This window comes from Miniopterus schreibersii (assembly GCF_964146895.1).
Source record: "Miniopterus schreibersii genome assembly, chromosome: 1".
Classification (NCBI taxonomy): domain Eukaryota; kingdom Metazoa; phylum Chordata; class Mammalia; order Chiroptera; family Miniopteridae; genus Miniopterus; species Miniopterus schreibersii.
The window spans coordinates 50535765-50553094 of record NC_138101.1 but is presented as its reverse complement, the minus strand read 5'-3'; the positions used below and the strand labels follow the sequence as shown (position 1 = coordinate 50553094).

The following is a 17330-nucleotide window of genomic DNA, read 5'->3' as shown; positions in this document are numbered from 1 at the left end:
TTTTTTTTTTTACATTTAAACAAAAAGTTTTGTCAGGTATGCCTGACAAAATGGCATGTGTTCTTGATCTCATATAAACTTGATTGTAACTTCTTAATCTCCCTTTTATATAGTATTATACCCAGAAATGGATGTAATCTTCCAGAGAAGGTCTCACAGGGTCACTACAGCTCCTTAAGTGGAATTCTATATTTCTGCTAGTGTTAGAAGCTATTTGTGTTAGCTCCTTTGTTTAAAATAATTTTATTTACCAGTTTTAAAAGGACCTTGATATTTTTCAGCTAGAAAACACAGATGTCAAATTAAATGATCTCCAAAGCTTCTTCCTAGTTTGAAAATGCAGACAGAGTCAGATCCAGCCTTTGTGAGGTGAGAATATCATACAATTTGAGGAGGGTGTTATGTACAAGAAAAATTAATATTATAAATACAAAATTAGGTAGAATCTTATAAGGACCCTGTGCAAATGAGAGGCCCCAAAGATTAACCTTTAATAGTTTAGTGAGAATTCTACCATTGTGACACATATTAATTTATACTAGATTTACTTATATGTGAAATGTCTCTCCATTTTTTGCTTTGTAAGTAAATATAGGTTACAATGATAGATATATTTATAAGACAAAATAGATTGTACTGAGATTCATATATGGTATGCTTCAAATCCCAGCCTTTGGATATTTCACGTCTGACAGTATCCCACTAGCAATCTTCTCTCAGTAAACAAACAGCCTTTTACTCAATTGTCAGCTTTGAGTGTTGGATGTGTTCTGGCTCATAATATATCCTATTCCTGTGGTCATTTATAGTGAAAGTGAATGGTATATTAAATCACTTGACCATATTTCATGTTACCAGAATTTCAGGGGGACTTTTGAGAGGGAAAGAATATTTTTAAGTAAAGAAAAAAAAAGAGTAAAAACAGTTTTAAAGGAACAAAAGAACTTAAAACATAACCATGAAAATCTGGACGCAGAACTCTGTCATATATATATATAATTTCTATCTTGATCTTTAGACTTGTCCACAGAAGTAAGAGTTCTTTTGAGAGCAAATTGTATCATAGAGAAATATGAAGTAATTACTGAAATAAATTGTCCAATATTTTGAACTTTATATTGAGTAGTTTTTGTATTTTCTGTGAGTAGCACCCACAGGTAATAACAACATATAATTTCAATCTTTCCCTAGATTATGATGGGTGGAACCCTTCTCCCTTTGCTGGGAGTCTATGTTTGCTATTTGTTATAGATTCCCATGGTCTTTTCAGGAAAGTTACATGGGGAAATGGGAGTAATGTTAGGATTTTTCTTTTCCTGAAGTGTTTTCAGGTGAATGACCCCCAAGTTTTTCATAGAAAATAAGTGTGGTTTTAACTTTTGATGAATTTGAAGCTATCCTAATTTGCATCATAAAGCTGAAACATGTTTATTCTTAAATATGAATTTAGTAATTGACAAGAGACTGTTAGCGTATTCTACATTGGTATTTCTCAAAATATAGTCCAGAAGCCATCTGGATTGCAATGACTATTGGTGTTCTTTTTAATGGTATTATATCAGACCTATGGACTCAGATTTATGTAGATTGTAATTTCTCCATGTTATGAATATTCAAATTGGGGAACCACAATTTTATATCATGATGCCTAACACATGGCATGCATGCCTCCACTTCCTTAATGAATATTCATTGAGGAAATTACTAATTGATTGCAATATTCTTTCCTACACGACTGACATAAAGCCACACAATAATACTCAGCACAATGCCTGGGAAGCCGGATGGCTTGACATAAAATAACCTCTCCTGAAACTATTTGGCAACATAATCTTTAAAAACAGAGTTAAGAATTTGGAGATAAACACTGATATTCTTTAAGTTGCAAATAGGAGACAGAAAATTTTGCACAAAATATTGAATAAAAGGCTTTGAATAGAGGAAAAACAAGTCTGAATTTATGAAGGTGTCAACTGTAGAAACCACATTCATAATAACAAAAAGTAATCAACTGTGGAAGAAAACATAAAAAGAAGATAGTTTTCAAAGGCCATAATAGAATGAGGCCATTAAACACTCTTGGAATCTACCTTGTAGCTTCTGAAAGCTGAAATGTGCATTGTATAAATTATGTTCATAATTATGACCTAAAATACCCAGAAAAAAATAAGGTATTTTTCATATATTATGCTCAAGGCAGTTTGTGATATATTTTAGAAAGTTTCCAACCAAGGAAGTTAAAGTGAAAGGAGTACATGAAATGTAAGTTTTTTGCTAACTGATAAAATTAATGAGTATTTTTCAGTCTTAGGATTTCTGAGAACTCACTTTTGCAGTCCACATTTACTTCGTTTTATCCATCTATTGCAATACTGTTCATTGAAGACTTTAGCTAATAGTCAATATTTGCACACTGTCTTGTCATCATGCTCTATAATATCAAACTTTTTGTAATATGACTATTTTTATGTAGTGAATTTAGAATTAGATGAGGAAATTTAGTGTCAAATAATTCCTATAAAATAAAACTTTTTTATTAAATGCCTTTGATAAATAAGTTAAGGGTGATCATTTTTTTAAGGGTGATAATTTCTTACTGAAATAGTAAATAAAAAATATAAAACATATTTATTGCTTTTTTGATAACTGCATAGGCTAGAACCTGTAACTCTTCAGATCCATATGCATATAGTACAAAAATAATGACTTATGAGTGTCCTAAAACAAATAAGTCCTTTTACAAAAATATTTTTGTCCAGTCTTTAAAAAATATTTACCGTGTTAAACTTAATACTTGAGCATAAAAATCTAGTTGATATTTTATGTATTTTTAAAAATATAATTATTATGGAAATTTAATGGTTAAAATTTTTAAAGCATGTATCACCTTATTTCTTACTTAAAATATTAATAAAACTAATTGCTTTAGGTGAATATGTTGACCTAATAAACCAAGGAAGGAGGCAGCTTCAGAGACATTCTTTAAGGAAACTGCCTGTGACAAACATACCATCAATTTTATGGCCAAACTAAAGCAATTTCTACCAGATGAATTTCAAGCTTGCTCTTTTCCTTACTGGAATCCTTGGAACAAGCATTGAACTCAGAGTCAGGAGATAGGACTTCCAGTCTTGGCTTCTATTTGGTTAATTATTATTATAAAGAAAAATCATGGTTAACGAAGTATAGTTGGATATAGTTGTTCATGTTGTGATCCTGTGAGCCTCTGGGAAAGAAGCACTTAACACTTAAGTGTAATTTCATGTTTATAGGAAGAAGGAACTTGAAATGGATTGGTTAAAATAAGGGCACAGATTTCTATACCAAATATTTGAAGTATTAACATTCAACTATTTCACTGACAATAATAAAGATTTATGCCTCCCTACTTTTTGTAAACTGTTATATCAAGGAGCTCAATTGCGTTTTATCTAAAAAGCAATCTAAGGTAGGAAAGGTCACTGAGTGCTTCTATAGGCTTTAATTATAACTTATAAAAAGAAACATTTTGACTGTTCGTAACAAATTCCACAATATTTGACTCTCCTTAAACTTTAAAAATGACATGGAATTGTTTGGGGAATGCTTCTTTAAAAGCAATTAATTTTTACTGAATAACTCTACAACTCTAGCTAAATGCAACTAGAATATAATAGTGAGTTGGGAGTATTTTGCTAACTTTTTTAATGACACCTTTACAGAAAACCTGACAGCTTCTTTGCCCTATTTTTAGTTTGACACCATCCGTAAAATTCTAAGGAAGTTTGACCAATGATTAAATGATGGCTTGATAGGATATGATAACATAACAGTATTAGAGAGCAGACCTCTTTTCATAATTTACAAAGCAAGCCCTTGAGATTTATTTAGCTGTACTAATATTTTCTATTTAAATATATTTAAATAGCTAAAGCTTAACTCTATCTATAGTACAAATATACATTTTTATGTATGAGTAACTTTTAACTTTAATCTTTTTCAATTTTTTAGTTCTTTTATTTCTAATTATTCTGACTTACTATGATAGTCTCATGACTATTCTTCAGTTTTTTCCACTTTCACTTCATTTCTTGAATTACACAAGCACATATCTTTTTCATCCCAGTAACTAAGAGGATATGTAATAATTTAACTTTGATTCAGCCAGATTATAAAGGAGGTAGAAGAGGATTTGCGAATTAGCTTAATTTTATCTCTGTGCAACATCCTACCTACTTGGTTTGCATTATATATATTTTTTTGTTAAATATAGTTACTTTTGTCTTTTGGCAGGACTGTTGATCTTTTTTAGTCCAACTGTATTGAATAGCTAGGGGTGAGGAGTTTACAAACCTCAATTAAGTAATATTATGGTAAGTTCCCTGAACTGTTGCAAATTACATTAGCAGCAATGAATTAATTAACTTGTTACTGAAGGACAGAGTTGTAGAACAATAAACAAAGCAATGGAGAAAGCTGCCTGTGGTACTGGATTAAAGAAGAATTTCTAAGGCTTTTATCATTCACTGACACATGGCAAGGGTTTCTTTGAAATTAGTTTCTTCCATTTGATTCTTCAGAGTTTTCATTGGTGGTATTTATCGTTCACAAGCCTCTGATATAACAAATGCTACTGAAAAATAAAAAAGGAAATAGGATACAATAAATGCTACTGATTAATGAAAAAGGAAATCCCATTCGGTAGGTGTGTCTGTCAAAGAGCTAGCTAATATTCATCGAGAGTTAATATTTTTCCTGTAGAACTCCACATGCTTAATGTGCTTTTGAAACACGTGCACTTGGATGGAAATCTGTTGTTTTAAATGGAATCTTCTCTGCTTACCGTCCTGTCTTCTTCATATTCAGGGATATAGGACATTACCAAGAAAATAGGTATGAGACTGTGACTACTTTGACGCATACAGAATTTTTTAAGTCTTTGGTGAAGAATTAATGAATTATCTTATTATCAAAAATTATATTGATCCCGTAAGTAATGCATAGGTGTAGAAAACATTAACAGATGATGGGCTTTCCTATTTGGTAGAGAAAGAAAAAAATCTTAAGAGGAATTTAAGAAAAATGTAAATTAATCTTATTTAAATATTTGTGCCTTTGTCATTTTTAGAAAATAAATGATTGAGGTAATTTCGTGATAAAAATATTAGGTGTCATATTTTTTCTCTCTTAAACTGCATGGTTATATAGAAGTTTATCTTAATATTAGAAATTCTCCTTGTGTTATTAAATACATTTTCATCTTTACAACCCAAGGGTTATCTTATGATATTCTGTTCTGCTCAGTAATGCTAGTTCTCCAATAGTGTATATGTTCCAAAAGTGAATTTAAAATTTTAAGAGGATTCTTAAATTCTGCCTTACAGTTCTGATTTTATATGTCTGTACTTTGTTGCTTATTAAAACAACGGTTGTGTGGATGAGTGCTCAGGATTCTGAGAAACATTCTCCCAGCTAGTAAAAGACAAGAGATCGTAGCCTGTACTTTCGTTTGCCCTTAACTATTCAATTCTCAGACATTGACCAGTGGAACAAAGTAATTGAGCAACTAGGAACACCATGTCCAGAATTCATGAAGAAATTGCAACCCACAGTAAGAAACTATGTGGAGAATCGGCCTAAGTATGCAGGACTCACCTTCCCCAAGCTCTTTCCAGATTCCCTCTTCCCCGCGGATTCTGAGCACAATAAACTCAAAGGTAAGCCCACCTGGAACAACTTGAGAGCCAGGACGTGGGTGATGGGCTAAGCATTTAGCATTTTGTAAACAGAACCAAATCTCCCACATCAATGTGCCTACTAAGTCTTGTGAATTCTTTTTCTCAAACCTGCCCTTTCTTCTCCACTCTTAAAGCTTCTGCTGCTGTTAAAGTCATCTTCATCTCTCTCATCCTCAGAAATGTCACCCCTTACCTTCTGGCCTCCCTTAACTGCTTAGCCCTTTACCCAGCTCAGAACAGCTTTCAAAATGAGCAGTCTACACCCACTCCATCTACTTCCTTCTGAAAATACTATTCTTTTATATTTATTTTTATTTATGTGAGCAATGCATGTACACGTTCTCTCCTCAAAGGCATTTTCAGTTTGTTGATGATCTTTACAGACTTTTTCTATTCATTTGTATACATAGAGCGAGAGAGGAAATTTTGTGTTTTGTTGAGATGGAGCAGATTTACACAAATGGCATCATGTTCTATGGATCATTCTGCATTTTTTTTCACTTAACAACATGACTGTGTGAGGATATAGATATGCCGAATTATTTTAAATTGCCAAATACAACTCCGTGGTACAGTTATATCAGAGGTCATTTAGTTGCTCTATGGATAAAAATTAAGACTGTTTTAAACCTTTTTTATTCCACAACCAATGCTGCAGTGAACTTCCCTTCTGTATATGTTACATGAACATGTGCAATTGTTTCTCTAGACTATAGACCTAAAAGAGGAACAGCCGAGTCATAAGCTATTCACAATTTAAACTTTAATAGATATTGCCAAATCTGCTCTCTAAAAAATCTGAATCAATTTACATTCCCACCAGCATAACAAAATTACCTGGCATTCATGGATATTACACCATCTTTTACTTTCGCAAATCTGATGGATAAAATACACTTTGTTGTTTTATTTTGCGTTTCCCTAATCACCTGCTGAGGTTACCTGATGCTGGGGATGAAGGCGCTCGTTGATCTTTGTTTCCTCAGTTCCCTCTCCCTCTAACAGATCTCCTTGCCCAAATCAAAATTTTACTGATTCTCTTTCTCATTCGTCGTTTCAGCCAGCCAAGCCAGGGACTTGTTGTCGAAGATGCTCGTGATTGACCCAGCCAAAAGGATATCGGTGGACGACGCCTTGCAGCACCCGTACATCAACGTCTGGTACGACCCCGCCGAGGTGGAGGCGGTAAGGCCTGCGCTCCTTTTCCTTCCCTCCAACAAACAAACCGTAGGAGCGGGGTGCTCTGGTGAAACTGTGCGAGTTAGAGCCCCAAAGGGCACGCAAATGACCATCATGAAATTCCTGTCACCAAGGAATTACCTCCCCTCTGAAAATTATTTTCTTCTACCAGTGTTCTAAATGCATTTCTTTTTCAGGATTTCCCACGAGAGGTGATGATTTAGTCCAGCCAACCTTAGCTGTCCATGAAACACATTTGCTCTTGTTAAGTGGTTAGCTCCTCCTTTGTGTTTAGTCATCAAGCCTCTCCTGAGGCAAACTAAGTGGCAGAAAATGTCACCCAGAGTAAGTTACTTCCCCTCTCTTTCTTGATAAGATGCTTGCCGTTAGTAAAATAACTAAAAACATTTTGGTTATAAAGCTTTTACCAGGCCATTGGTGACTTCGTGAAACCTTGCATGAATTAGATGAGAAACATGGAATATTCCGATCAGGACATTATTTTCAGATTCATTCTAAAATGACTACCACAATAAGACCTATCTCCGTATTTTAAATCCAGACACAGTTTAAGAATCTCCTTAGAAGCACAAGTCTCTCTTTTCCTTCTTTCTTTTTTTAAACTCCTTTTCAGCGCTTAGTATCTTCAGTCGCTTTCTTACCTCTTTGCCTTTCTCCTTTCTCTGGGCCACGTCGGGGCTGCACCGCGCAAATGGGGTGTTGTCGCCCGTGTGTGTTTTATAAGCCTCCTGAAGGGAATGTCCTTTTGTCCCTCTTTTAAATGTTATTATCAGCAATGTTGCCTTTCCCCCAAAACATCGAAATCTCTTCAAACTCTTAGAACACCTGTGCAAAATGATCTCATTTTTCTTTCCCATAATACCTTCAAATTACGTCATTTGAACTGGTTCTTAATCTCCTGTTTGAAATGCACTTTTTGTTTGTTCTCGTGTGTCCTCCTCTGTACCCCAGGTTACTCTTGCTCGAGCGGAGTTCTGCTTTCTTTCAGCTTCCTTACCTGTTCGTTGTGTGCTTGCCCATGCCAGAGACGCTAGATTCAAACTCACGGAACTCCCACCCCTTCATTCTTCACTGGAGAAGTGACATCTAATAGATGGGGGCGAGGGTTAGGTAGAATCAAATTTTATGGACATAATATTTAAAAAGCTACTTTTTATAGTAACCCAATCCGTAAGCATTCACAGATTTCAGAGACAACACTCCAGTGATAAATGAGCCTCCCAAATGTGGAAACAGGTGTGCAAGTCCTTGATGACATTTTCTTAAGATCTGCTCTCCTAAGCAGTTCTATAGTGATGAAATTTTATTTTGCTTCAAATTAATTTTTAGTCACTTGATTTGATTTTTACAAAATAAAAGCCCTAAAATTAGTGTTCAAGTGTAATTATAATGCTCTTAAAACTAAAAAACTAGTGTTCTTACAACTAAAAAAGTAGAATCTATTCCAATCTCTCACCCTTGGGAAGTACTTTCAAAGATGTTCTTGAGGTAGAATGAAATAATGAAATAAGTAAGATAAAGTGTAATATACAGGTATGTGAAAATTAAGTATGAGAATATTTTTGTCTGATGATTTTCAAGAAAATATTTTAGGTTATGTTGATAAAAATTTTAGGCAAACATAAATTATTTGAAATTGTTGCTCCTTGTTTGTTTTGATAGTTCAAATCATGTGGCATATTTTTTTCTTGCATCTAATGTGTGTAATCTCTTTTTAATGGATTGTGACCTAGAGTTTAATTGGAGTCATAAAGTCTGCATTTGTAATTCACTTGTAATTATGTTGCCTACACAAAAGATGGTTGCTTAGAGTCTATAACAGTATATTAATGAGTAGTTTCAATGTGTTTTTAAATTTATTTTAACTCTTCATGAAAAATTCCTTTGAAGGATAAAAAGATGATATTTGGGGTACTAACATGGCTAGAGTCTTTTTTCAACCATGTCAACGTCGTCATGGTCGGCGTGGATAGCAACAACACCAGACTTAGGAATTTTAGAAGTAGGACCTGATAGAGTCTGAAGGTCAAGGAAAAGGAATCAGTTCACATATAGAACAAGCAAGTATTTAGCAACTTGACCAGGTTCATTAGTCATACAAGGGTATACATGTTTTATATCTAGACATGTTGCAGAGAATAGGTTGGAGCCCTGACCCTAGGGCAAGGTTAGTTCATTGCTCTCTGAAACGTATCGCAGAGTAATAAACTAAGTAAGGATGTTAGAAGCAGTGATCGCTATGCTTTCTGCAATACCGTTAGAATTGTTATTGCGTAGGAACGCATATTTAACGTAGGATGACTTTTCTTTACAGACATGTGGCAAAGCTATAATTGAATCATCTGTTTTCTGCCAGGACTGACAAGGCTATTTTACAAAGTAAACTCCAGTGTGTCTCCATAATCCAAATACAGTAAATGGCGGTATGAAAGAATCAGAATTTCCATGGTTACAAGTCATCAGAAGATCCAAGCTTAAACAGCTTTTACGTAACTCACATGATGTTAGAGAGGGAAGGAGATTCAAAGGCAAAACAAAAATAAGGTTCATTGGAAGAAAGTAAGGGCAAGTTGAAAGAGAGAGAAAGGAGAAAGTGCAAAGAATGTAATGTCTTCGGGAAAAGTAGAAAGACGAGTAGAGAAATGAGATGTGTACTAATCTGTTAATCATACTACAAGCTATTTTATCACATTTTCAAAGGTGCCAAAGTACCGAACAAAAAGAGAAGAGCATATGAATGCTGTCATAACTCTGAGAGAAAATTATTCATGTAATCATGAAGTTGAAATTTTAAAAATCGAATGTCAAGGTGAATAGTGATCTGTCTATGTAATAGTACAGAAAGATTTTGAAGTTATAACTGCTCAAATTATCAGCAAGTTCTTTATTCAAATAATGTCCAGAGTAATAAAGTCATGTGCCCCAAATAGAGCACAGAGGCCACATTTCATGTCAGTGCTGTGTCACAAAACAACTGGAAGGCGCTCTAACTCTGCTTCAGTATTCATCAAGAGGGCAAAGGTATCACACATGAATGCAGTGTAGTGAGTTGTATACTTTTTCAGAGGTTCAAAAGATGGGTTAGGTTTAAATTTCTCTCTGTCACTATCTGGTCAAGTTGTATAACCTTTCTTCCACTCAGTTGTCGATTTTTAACTAAGAATAAGGAACAGCCCCACTTACTGTGTAGTGTTCTTTGGAGAATTTTAAGAGTTAAGTTCAAAAAGTGCTTAGTAGAGTACTTGACAGCCAGTAAGGGTCATATAAATTATTATTGCTCTCACTATTATTACTATTACTCTTATGACTTTTACATACAAAGCTTTACTAGCTTTTGATATTAGTAAATATATATATATACATATATGTATACATATATTCAGTGAAAAATACCAGCTGCCTAAGAAACTGCCAAAATATTCTACAACATTAAAAAATAATCACTGAAAATGATCTAGTTCCTACAAGATTTTAAAATGTTGGTCTTTTTTTGTTGTTGATGTATACCCACCTCTACCTTCCAATTGTAAGAGAATACAATGCCATTAATTTAAATAAAAATAATGACCAATGATAGAGTTCATAAATCCTCATTGTAACTATTGTTATGAAACTAGGGAATATTCAGGGCTGTTTGTGGGAATCAGTTTGAATATTTACCCTGTGTTTTGTTGGAGCAAAATATGAAAACAGTGAGGATTAGCTGCGTTGTTTCTTACCAGATTCTTGAGTTTAAAGATCCTACTAGGGTAGACGGTGGCCTTCACCCTGCAACCCCTGAGAGTAGAGGTCTAGTAGAGTTTAAGAGTATTTTCAGAAGTTAAGGAGGAATTGATTAACTACATCTCAGGACATAGGAAAAGAAAAATTAAGAACATGAAATATGACCATTTTTTAAAAGCTTGGTTTTATTTTTCTCAGAAACTCCAGAACACCCTGAGAAACTGCTGAGTGCAGGAGCCTTACTAATGGTTTCTGTAATTGCTCTGCATTGCTAGGGGCGGGAGAAGGAGAAGGAGAGGGAGAGATGCGATCAGCCACTGAACCAAAGTTATCAAAATGCCAAGTAATCATCATATGGAAGCCAATTAAAATGTATGGGGCCAGAGAAGGACATTTTTTTATTCCTCAATTCATGACAAAAGGAAGGATGATGACCTGATACTAGAATCATCGTCTAAGAGGGACTGGGGCTGGGGCCAGGCTTACAGCCAGCAATGTTCAGTCAGATCCACTGTTGTGTTGAGCCTTTGTCTCAGAGGCCCAGATACAATCCTAAGTGGTCAAAACATTACTTGGGGAATCTGGAAAGAGGGGCATGTTGAACCAGTTAGGCAGCTGGTATCTAAGATTCTGTTCTCCAGCAAATAAGACCTGGGTTCTTGAAAACCCAGAGGAGGGATGGCAGATGACATGGGAACTTCTATATGGCAGCAAGTCAGTGTTACAGGAGACAGTGCAAGAGCAGAGACTTGGAACATGGGCTACAGCTGAGGAGTAGACTGAAGAGAGAGACTGGGCATGTTTTGGTGGGGAATATATGTGCAAGCACCATTATTATAGAGACCAAAGGAAAAATCGTGACTTATTCAAATCTAACCACTTTGGGTGGTGGAGTGATTAGGGAAGCAAGGCTAATGCTGAGCTTGTTTATAATTTCTTACTTAATTCAACATTAATTTGAGAATTGGGATGGGGTTGGGAGGAATTTAATCTATCTGTCCAGATCCTGAGTAAACATCCTGGTCTTCAGATTCCCAGTGAGAGTGTAACCTGGAAAACAAAGTAACACTTACATGTATTAGTGCTGAAATTGAATTAAAATAAGCACTTAGAAAATGTAAATTCATATTAGTCAGTAATGTTACACATTTACTGTTTGCTTATCACATAAGATAATTAATTGAGTCTTAAATGAATTATTTACTATTTCATTACTTTAGGGATTACATTATTTTTTGCCTACAGTGAAATAATTTATAGCAACAAGTTACCCTATTATATTAAGCTCTTTTATTGCAAGGCCATCATAGATTTTATGACCTTTGAGTAGAGTTACTATCAGACATTAACCTTCTTTCCTGCCCCTGCATCTTATTGGTCATTACCAAAGAGAGCACATGGAAGGGATGACCAACCATGCAGGAAATGCATTATTTTCAATACTCTTGTGACATAGATATGTCAATTTTAATGTGTATATCTGGAAAACTGTTTAACGTAAATCTTAAATGAGAGCTTAGAGATCATTGTGGAATGGATTTGTACAGCAGTTCAGCAAATATCAACATTCAGAATATCAGCTGTACAACTGAGCAGCTCAGGGACCCAGGACCAGAAATCATGATGAGGACAAGAGAATAGGGCTGGACATGGGATCAGAAAATATTGAGAAGAGAATCAGAAGCCTGTGGTCAACATAGTACAGGTTCCAGAGCTTGGCCTGAGCAATCCTGTAGAGCTGATGCAGATACTTGAACAAATCCGATAGGATGGGCAGTTAAGACCAGTTCAGAAGAAACATTTGGTCCAAAGTCACAGGTCTGAGCAGATGCTGCACTAAAGGGCATTTTAACAGTGGCAAAGCTAAGGATATCTTCTGATTGCAGTGCAAAAGTCAAGAGCAGATACTCTTGGAACAATCCAGAAATTAGCAACAGTAGAGAATCACTACCAACCCTAGAGCAAGGAGATGGTTTACTGGAGCCCAGGGATGGGTAGTGATGGCCTGTCCAGTGGGGGCTGGGATTACAGACACAGAGGAGATACAGCTGTTTCTGGAAAGAGCAATGGGAAGTAATGGCCTGGCTTTTCCTCACTCCCCCATCTTTTAGTTGTGTCTCTCTCCTGTTGGCTGAGAGTTGCCTCACCAGCTGATAGGTGAACCTGGAAATGCAGCCTGCAAGGGCATCTTCTGAGATACAGAGCAGATAAAAAGGGTGAGGACTGTATCTGTGGACAAATAAGCCCAGGGCTGGTAAGCACCTATTCATTCTTTCCTCATTCGCATCTCTGAAATCCTCAACTAAGTAAAATGGAAGTAACCAAGTGGTTGTCCACACTTAATCTGGACAGGAGAAGGCTGTGGAGGTTGGAAGAGGTGCTCAGGGGCCTCACTGGGTAAAAGTGTAGTAAACATTGCCCCTGATAACCCCTAATAAGGATCTCATTTCCACAAGTATCTTGTGATTTCTTGCCGAGAAGTCTATACCAACCTAAGAATCTTGGCATAAGAGTATTTTTCATTGGGTTTTCAAATGAATATGTGTCCTTCTTTCCTTTTATATGTTGATGTCACTTTTTCTGCTGTTATCTGGTTGTTGAGGAGCTTACAGCTTGTTGAGCCAATGCTGGACAACACGTGCTTGGGGGCAATGGGGCATCAGCCCAGCCACCTGTTTTCCTGTAGGTCTCTTTAATTGTACTCTTCTGCTGCCAAGTAGGTAAAATACACTAAAAATTGCCTCTGTCCTTTCTTTTCACTCACCCTTTTCTCTCTTCCTTCTTCGTCTTTCCTTCTCTTCGTTTCTTCTTAGCCTTCCCTCCTTTTTATCCAGCTCTACAGAGCTGTTTACATAGGCTTTGATTATTTGTTAACAGCTTAGTATTTATTCATTTATTCTCTAAATATTTATTGAACCTAAACTGTGTGTCCCACACTGACCTAGATGCTGCTGATCCAGCAGTGAATTTACAATCAAAAAACAAGGTGCTTGCTTTCATTGATCTGGGTGGAGTTTTATTCATTTAATAGCTATGAAACTATTTCTTGATTGGGAATCTTATAACTCATCCTCTTTGGACATAAATTCCTTCAAATGTGGGTTATCTGTCTTATTTGACTATTTAACCTGTTTAGTATTTAAGTTTTTGAATGCAAGAAGCAGCTGTAATGACTTGTCCTCTCGATGTTAGTTATAACTAAACTGCAATGACTGCCTTCTAAACTTTAACCAGATGTGCATCCGTTGGCTTTGAATTAACAAATTGTGATTATCTATCTCTAGCTATGACTTTTTTAAAAAACCATTTGACTTTGAATATAAATCAGTGTCCTGACCAGGTTTTAGTAGCTGGAATGCATAGATTATTATTAAATAATCAAAGAATCCTGAAGTTGGCATACTAAGTAATGGAAAGACTTCATTTATAGTTTCAAGATTCATCTATAAATATATTGACTATCTGGGGCCTTTAAACAAAATTCAAGTGGTTGAAGGTTATGGTGGGGATTATTCTCATTCTCTACTTCTAATTCTCTTGAATATGTTTTTATAGTAAAAGCTAATATCATTTGATTATGACTATCATGTGTTAACTCGCTCTGTTAAACCTACTTCATGAATGAATTATTGTTTGTCTTATCTTTATTTTCATTAACTTAGCCAGTTGTCTTCTACTTAATTCTCTTTGAGGCCATAAGTTCCTAAAACAACGTGGTATGGAACGTGGTATGGGATAGGCTTAGAAATAGGTCCAATTCTATATGTGTTAAATACATCTGTATATAAATTTAGGAATAAGAAAAGATATGAGCTACCATGAATATGAATTTGTTGCATCTAATATTCAAACAGTTCATTAGTAGTTATCTACTTTTTGGTGATAAACCACTGAACAAATTGTGTTTGTGCTTGCTTCAATTATTTTATAATCTGGTGAGTCTGAGTTTTGCCGTGTAAAACATAAAGTACCTAGAAGAGATGATTTGAATGAGTGATAAATTAAAACAGGTCTCTGTACAGGCTGTATCTCTCCCGTTGAGATGAAAGGGGATTAAAGTCTTTGTAACTGACATTTTCCTTCTGTGAGTAATAGCAAAGGTTAGGGCATGTCATCGGTACAGCTTCTGAATAAGTAATCCGTGTGAAATGCAGAAACTACTGTGTTTGTTTCCTGATTTCCCCCACAGGATACGGACATGCTTAAAACTGCTTATAGATGTTATTTTTGTTTGCCTTTAGTGTGCCTGAGAAGGAAGCTAGTTTGGATATGAAGTTTGTTATATAAAGTTTAATAGTAACTCTCAAACTGTAGAAAATATTTTTAAAAAATATTTAAATAAACATAACCTGCAGCATTTGAGTTAAGATCTCATAGTAATCTGAAGATTTTTATTGAGGAAGAAAAATTCTGTTTCACCAAAAATAATAAGAAACTAGTTTCTCTTAACATTTATTGGGTAAAAAGCCTCCATTGCTTTTCATTGAAATGAAAAAGGTGCTATGTGCTATGTCTCTGAGTATGACCTGGGATTTTACTAGTGAGTTTATTACTAGTTTGCTTCTTGATGCTATATAGGTGTACCCACTTTTAGTAAGTGAGAAACAAAACAAAAAAACAAAAACAAAACAGAACAAAACTACTTTATTTTTTACATCCTTTCAAGTATTTATGTATTTTTGCCTTGAGTTTAAATTTGTAAAACATATAAAGAGGTGGGTTTTTTTCATATTTACAACTACATATATCATAATATACAATAAAGCACATCAGTTGAATTTTCTCAGGAAACTCCTATATGTAGCTTTTATAAAGGGAATTACTCTCAACAACACTTCTCAGATTGTTTCTAGCATTTTAACAATATCAATAAAAATATTACATATTTGTACATATAGGACACACTACCCCATTATAGAGTGAGGAAAAGAATGATACCTGAAACTTGTAATGTTAGTGATTTCATTCCATAGTATATAATAGCATCCACTGTGTTTTAAATTTGACAATTCGTCTATATGTTTTCCATGTCCCATCACCAGTCTGGTGTGTAATCTGTGTGCGGGTCCTGGGTGACCTTTGCTGTCAGGAGCTGGGAAGGTGAAGGGGTTACTGAGTACTGCTGGGAGGGGAAACACCATCATTCCTTCTCTCCATTCTAAAATTGCCATCATTTAAATTCTGTCTTTCAGACTAAATGTTCCTATGAATTCTTTTAAATATGATTTTTCCCTACTCACATGAGTTAATAAACTGGCTGAATCCCTCTCTCAGCTGTTCCCTCCATCTGCCCCGACGCAAGGCCCCCTCTTTGAGTCTTATGATTCCTTATTACTGCAGCCCGCAGCGTGCTGTGCAAAAGCTGGGCCAGCGCCCTGGCAGGCTTAACTTGAGAAATGGTTTAGTGCCATCTATCTGTCATGGAAGAGCCTCTGAGCATGTAGCTGAACTCTAAGTAGGTTTGTTTTACTCAGAATGTATATAAATTTAGAAATAAGTAGGAAGAAACATGAGCCACAATGGATATGAATTTGATGCACTCTAATTACGTGTTTAATTATGGAAAGAGCAATTCATAATTTGTGGTTCTCATTTGCTTGGTGAAAGTCAAATCAATGTTTCTAATTTCTAATATCTGCCATTTGTAGAATTCTAAATTTCCATCTGTTCATGCTGACGTATTCTTTCAGCAGCAAAATGTGAGCAATTTGCTAATTGCCTTCCAGAGAAAATATAACTTAACATTACATTTCCCATGCCCAGGGCCTCAGCTGTTAAAGATATCTTTTGGATCACACTGGGATCGTTTTCGATGCGATGCATTATGTTGGTAGGAGCTTGTCAAAATGTTTGTTGTAGATAGATTTAGGCACCTGCTTTTAGTGGCCCCTCTCCCTACTCGACTTACAAGAAGAATATGTACTTTACGCAAACGCTAATTCATTTGTTTCTAATTTTAGCGAACTATTCTACTGGAAAAAACACACACACCACATTCTTCTTGATTTCAAATCACTGGGATATTCAGAATCCACTGAACATACAAGGTTCTTGAGTGTCTAAGCTGGACCAGTTGAATAGTTCGTTCTCAGGAGATAACTGCTTTGCTGACAGATGGAGTCTGTGTTCAGATTTTGCTTTTCATATATTACTTTGAGCCCTTTAGACAGTGAGTACTGTTAATCTCTTGAATAGACCACTGGAGGAGAAGTCTTTTAAAAGGTGGGGAGGAGATAAAAATTATTTTTCTAGAACATTCTACATCTGGTAGGTGCTCTCTGAGAGGCTAATGTCCTGTTGGGATTTTTTTTCCCCTTTTCTTAGTTGACCTTTTAGGTGTTGTGCGATCCACTTACTTAACTCAAGGGAATAGGAATTTGTGAGGCTCTATTTTACTTTCTTAGTATTTTCATCCTGGAAAGAAAAATATTTATTTGTGACATCTGCCTAGGCTGCCACAAAGTAGTGTAATCTATAAACTGTGGAAAAACACACAAATACTGTAGAGCTTTTTATCTTTTAGAGCTGCTCCTAAGAGATAAGCAAAGAAGTCAATGTGGGAGCTTGTAAAGTGTTCTTACAATGGGAAATTACCACATTTTATAGTAAGAGAAATAATAAAAAGAGGGGGAAAGACTAGGTGTAGATCAGAAGAGAAAATCTCTATTATCTCTGTCAACCTTGAGATAA

The 17330-nt window shown here is 35.4% G+C and overlaps 1 protein-coding gene across 14 annotated transcripts in view; it reads left to right on the top strand.

The window, feature by feature from the left end:
• Window positions 1-17330, top strand: part of MAPK10 (mitogen-activated protein kinase 10) — a 249390-nt gene that overhangs the window by 197723 nt on the left and 34337 nt on the right. For 12 of the 14 annotated variants that reach the window (XM_081151610.1, XM_081151603.1, XM_081151608.1 and 9 more), the window contains 2 exons: window positions 5514-5696; window positions 6778-6902. In XM_081151610.1, the coding sequence (XP_081007736.1) occupies window positions 5514-5696; window positions 6778-6902 (308 nt within the window). The remainder of the gene's footprint in view (window positions 1-5513; window positions 5697-6777; window positions 6903-17330) is intronic. The other 2 variants (XR_013999882.1, XR_013999883.1) reach the window with 1 other exon arrangement.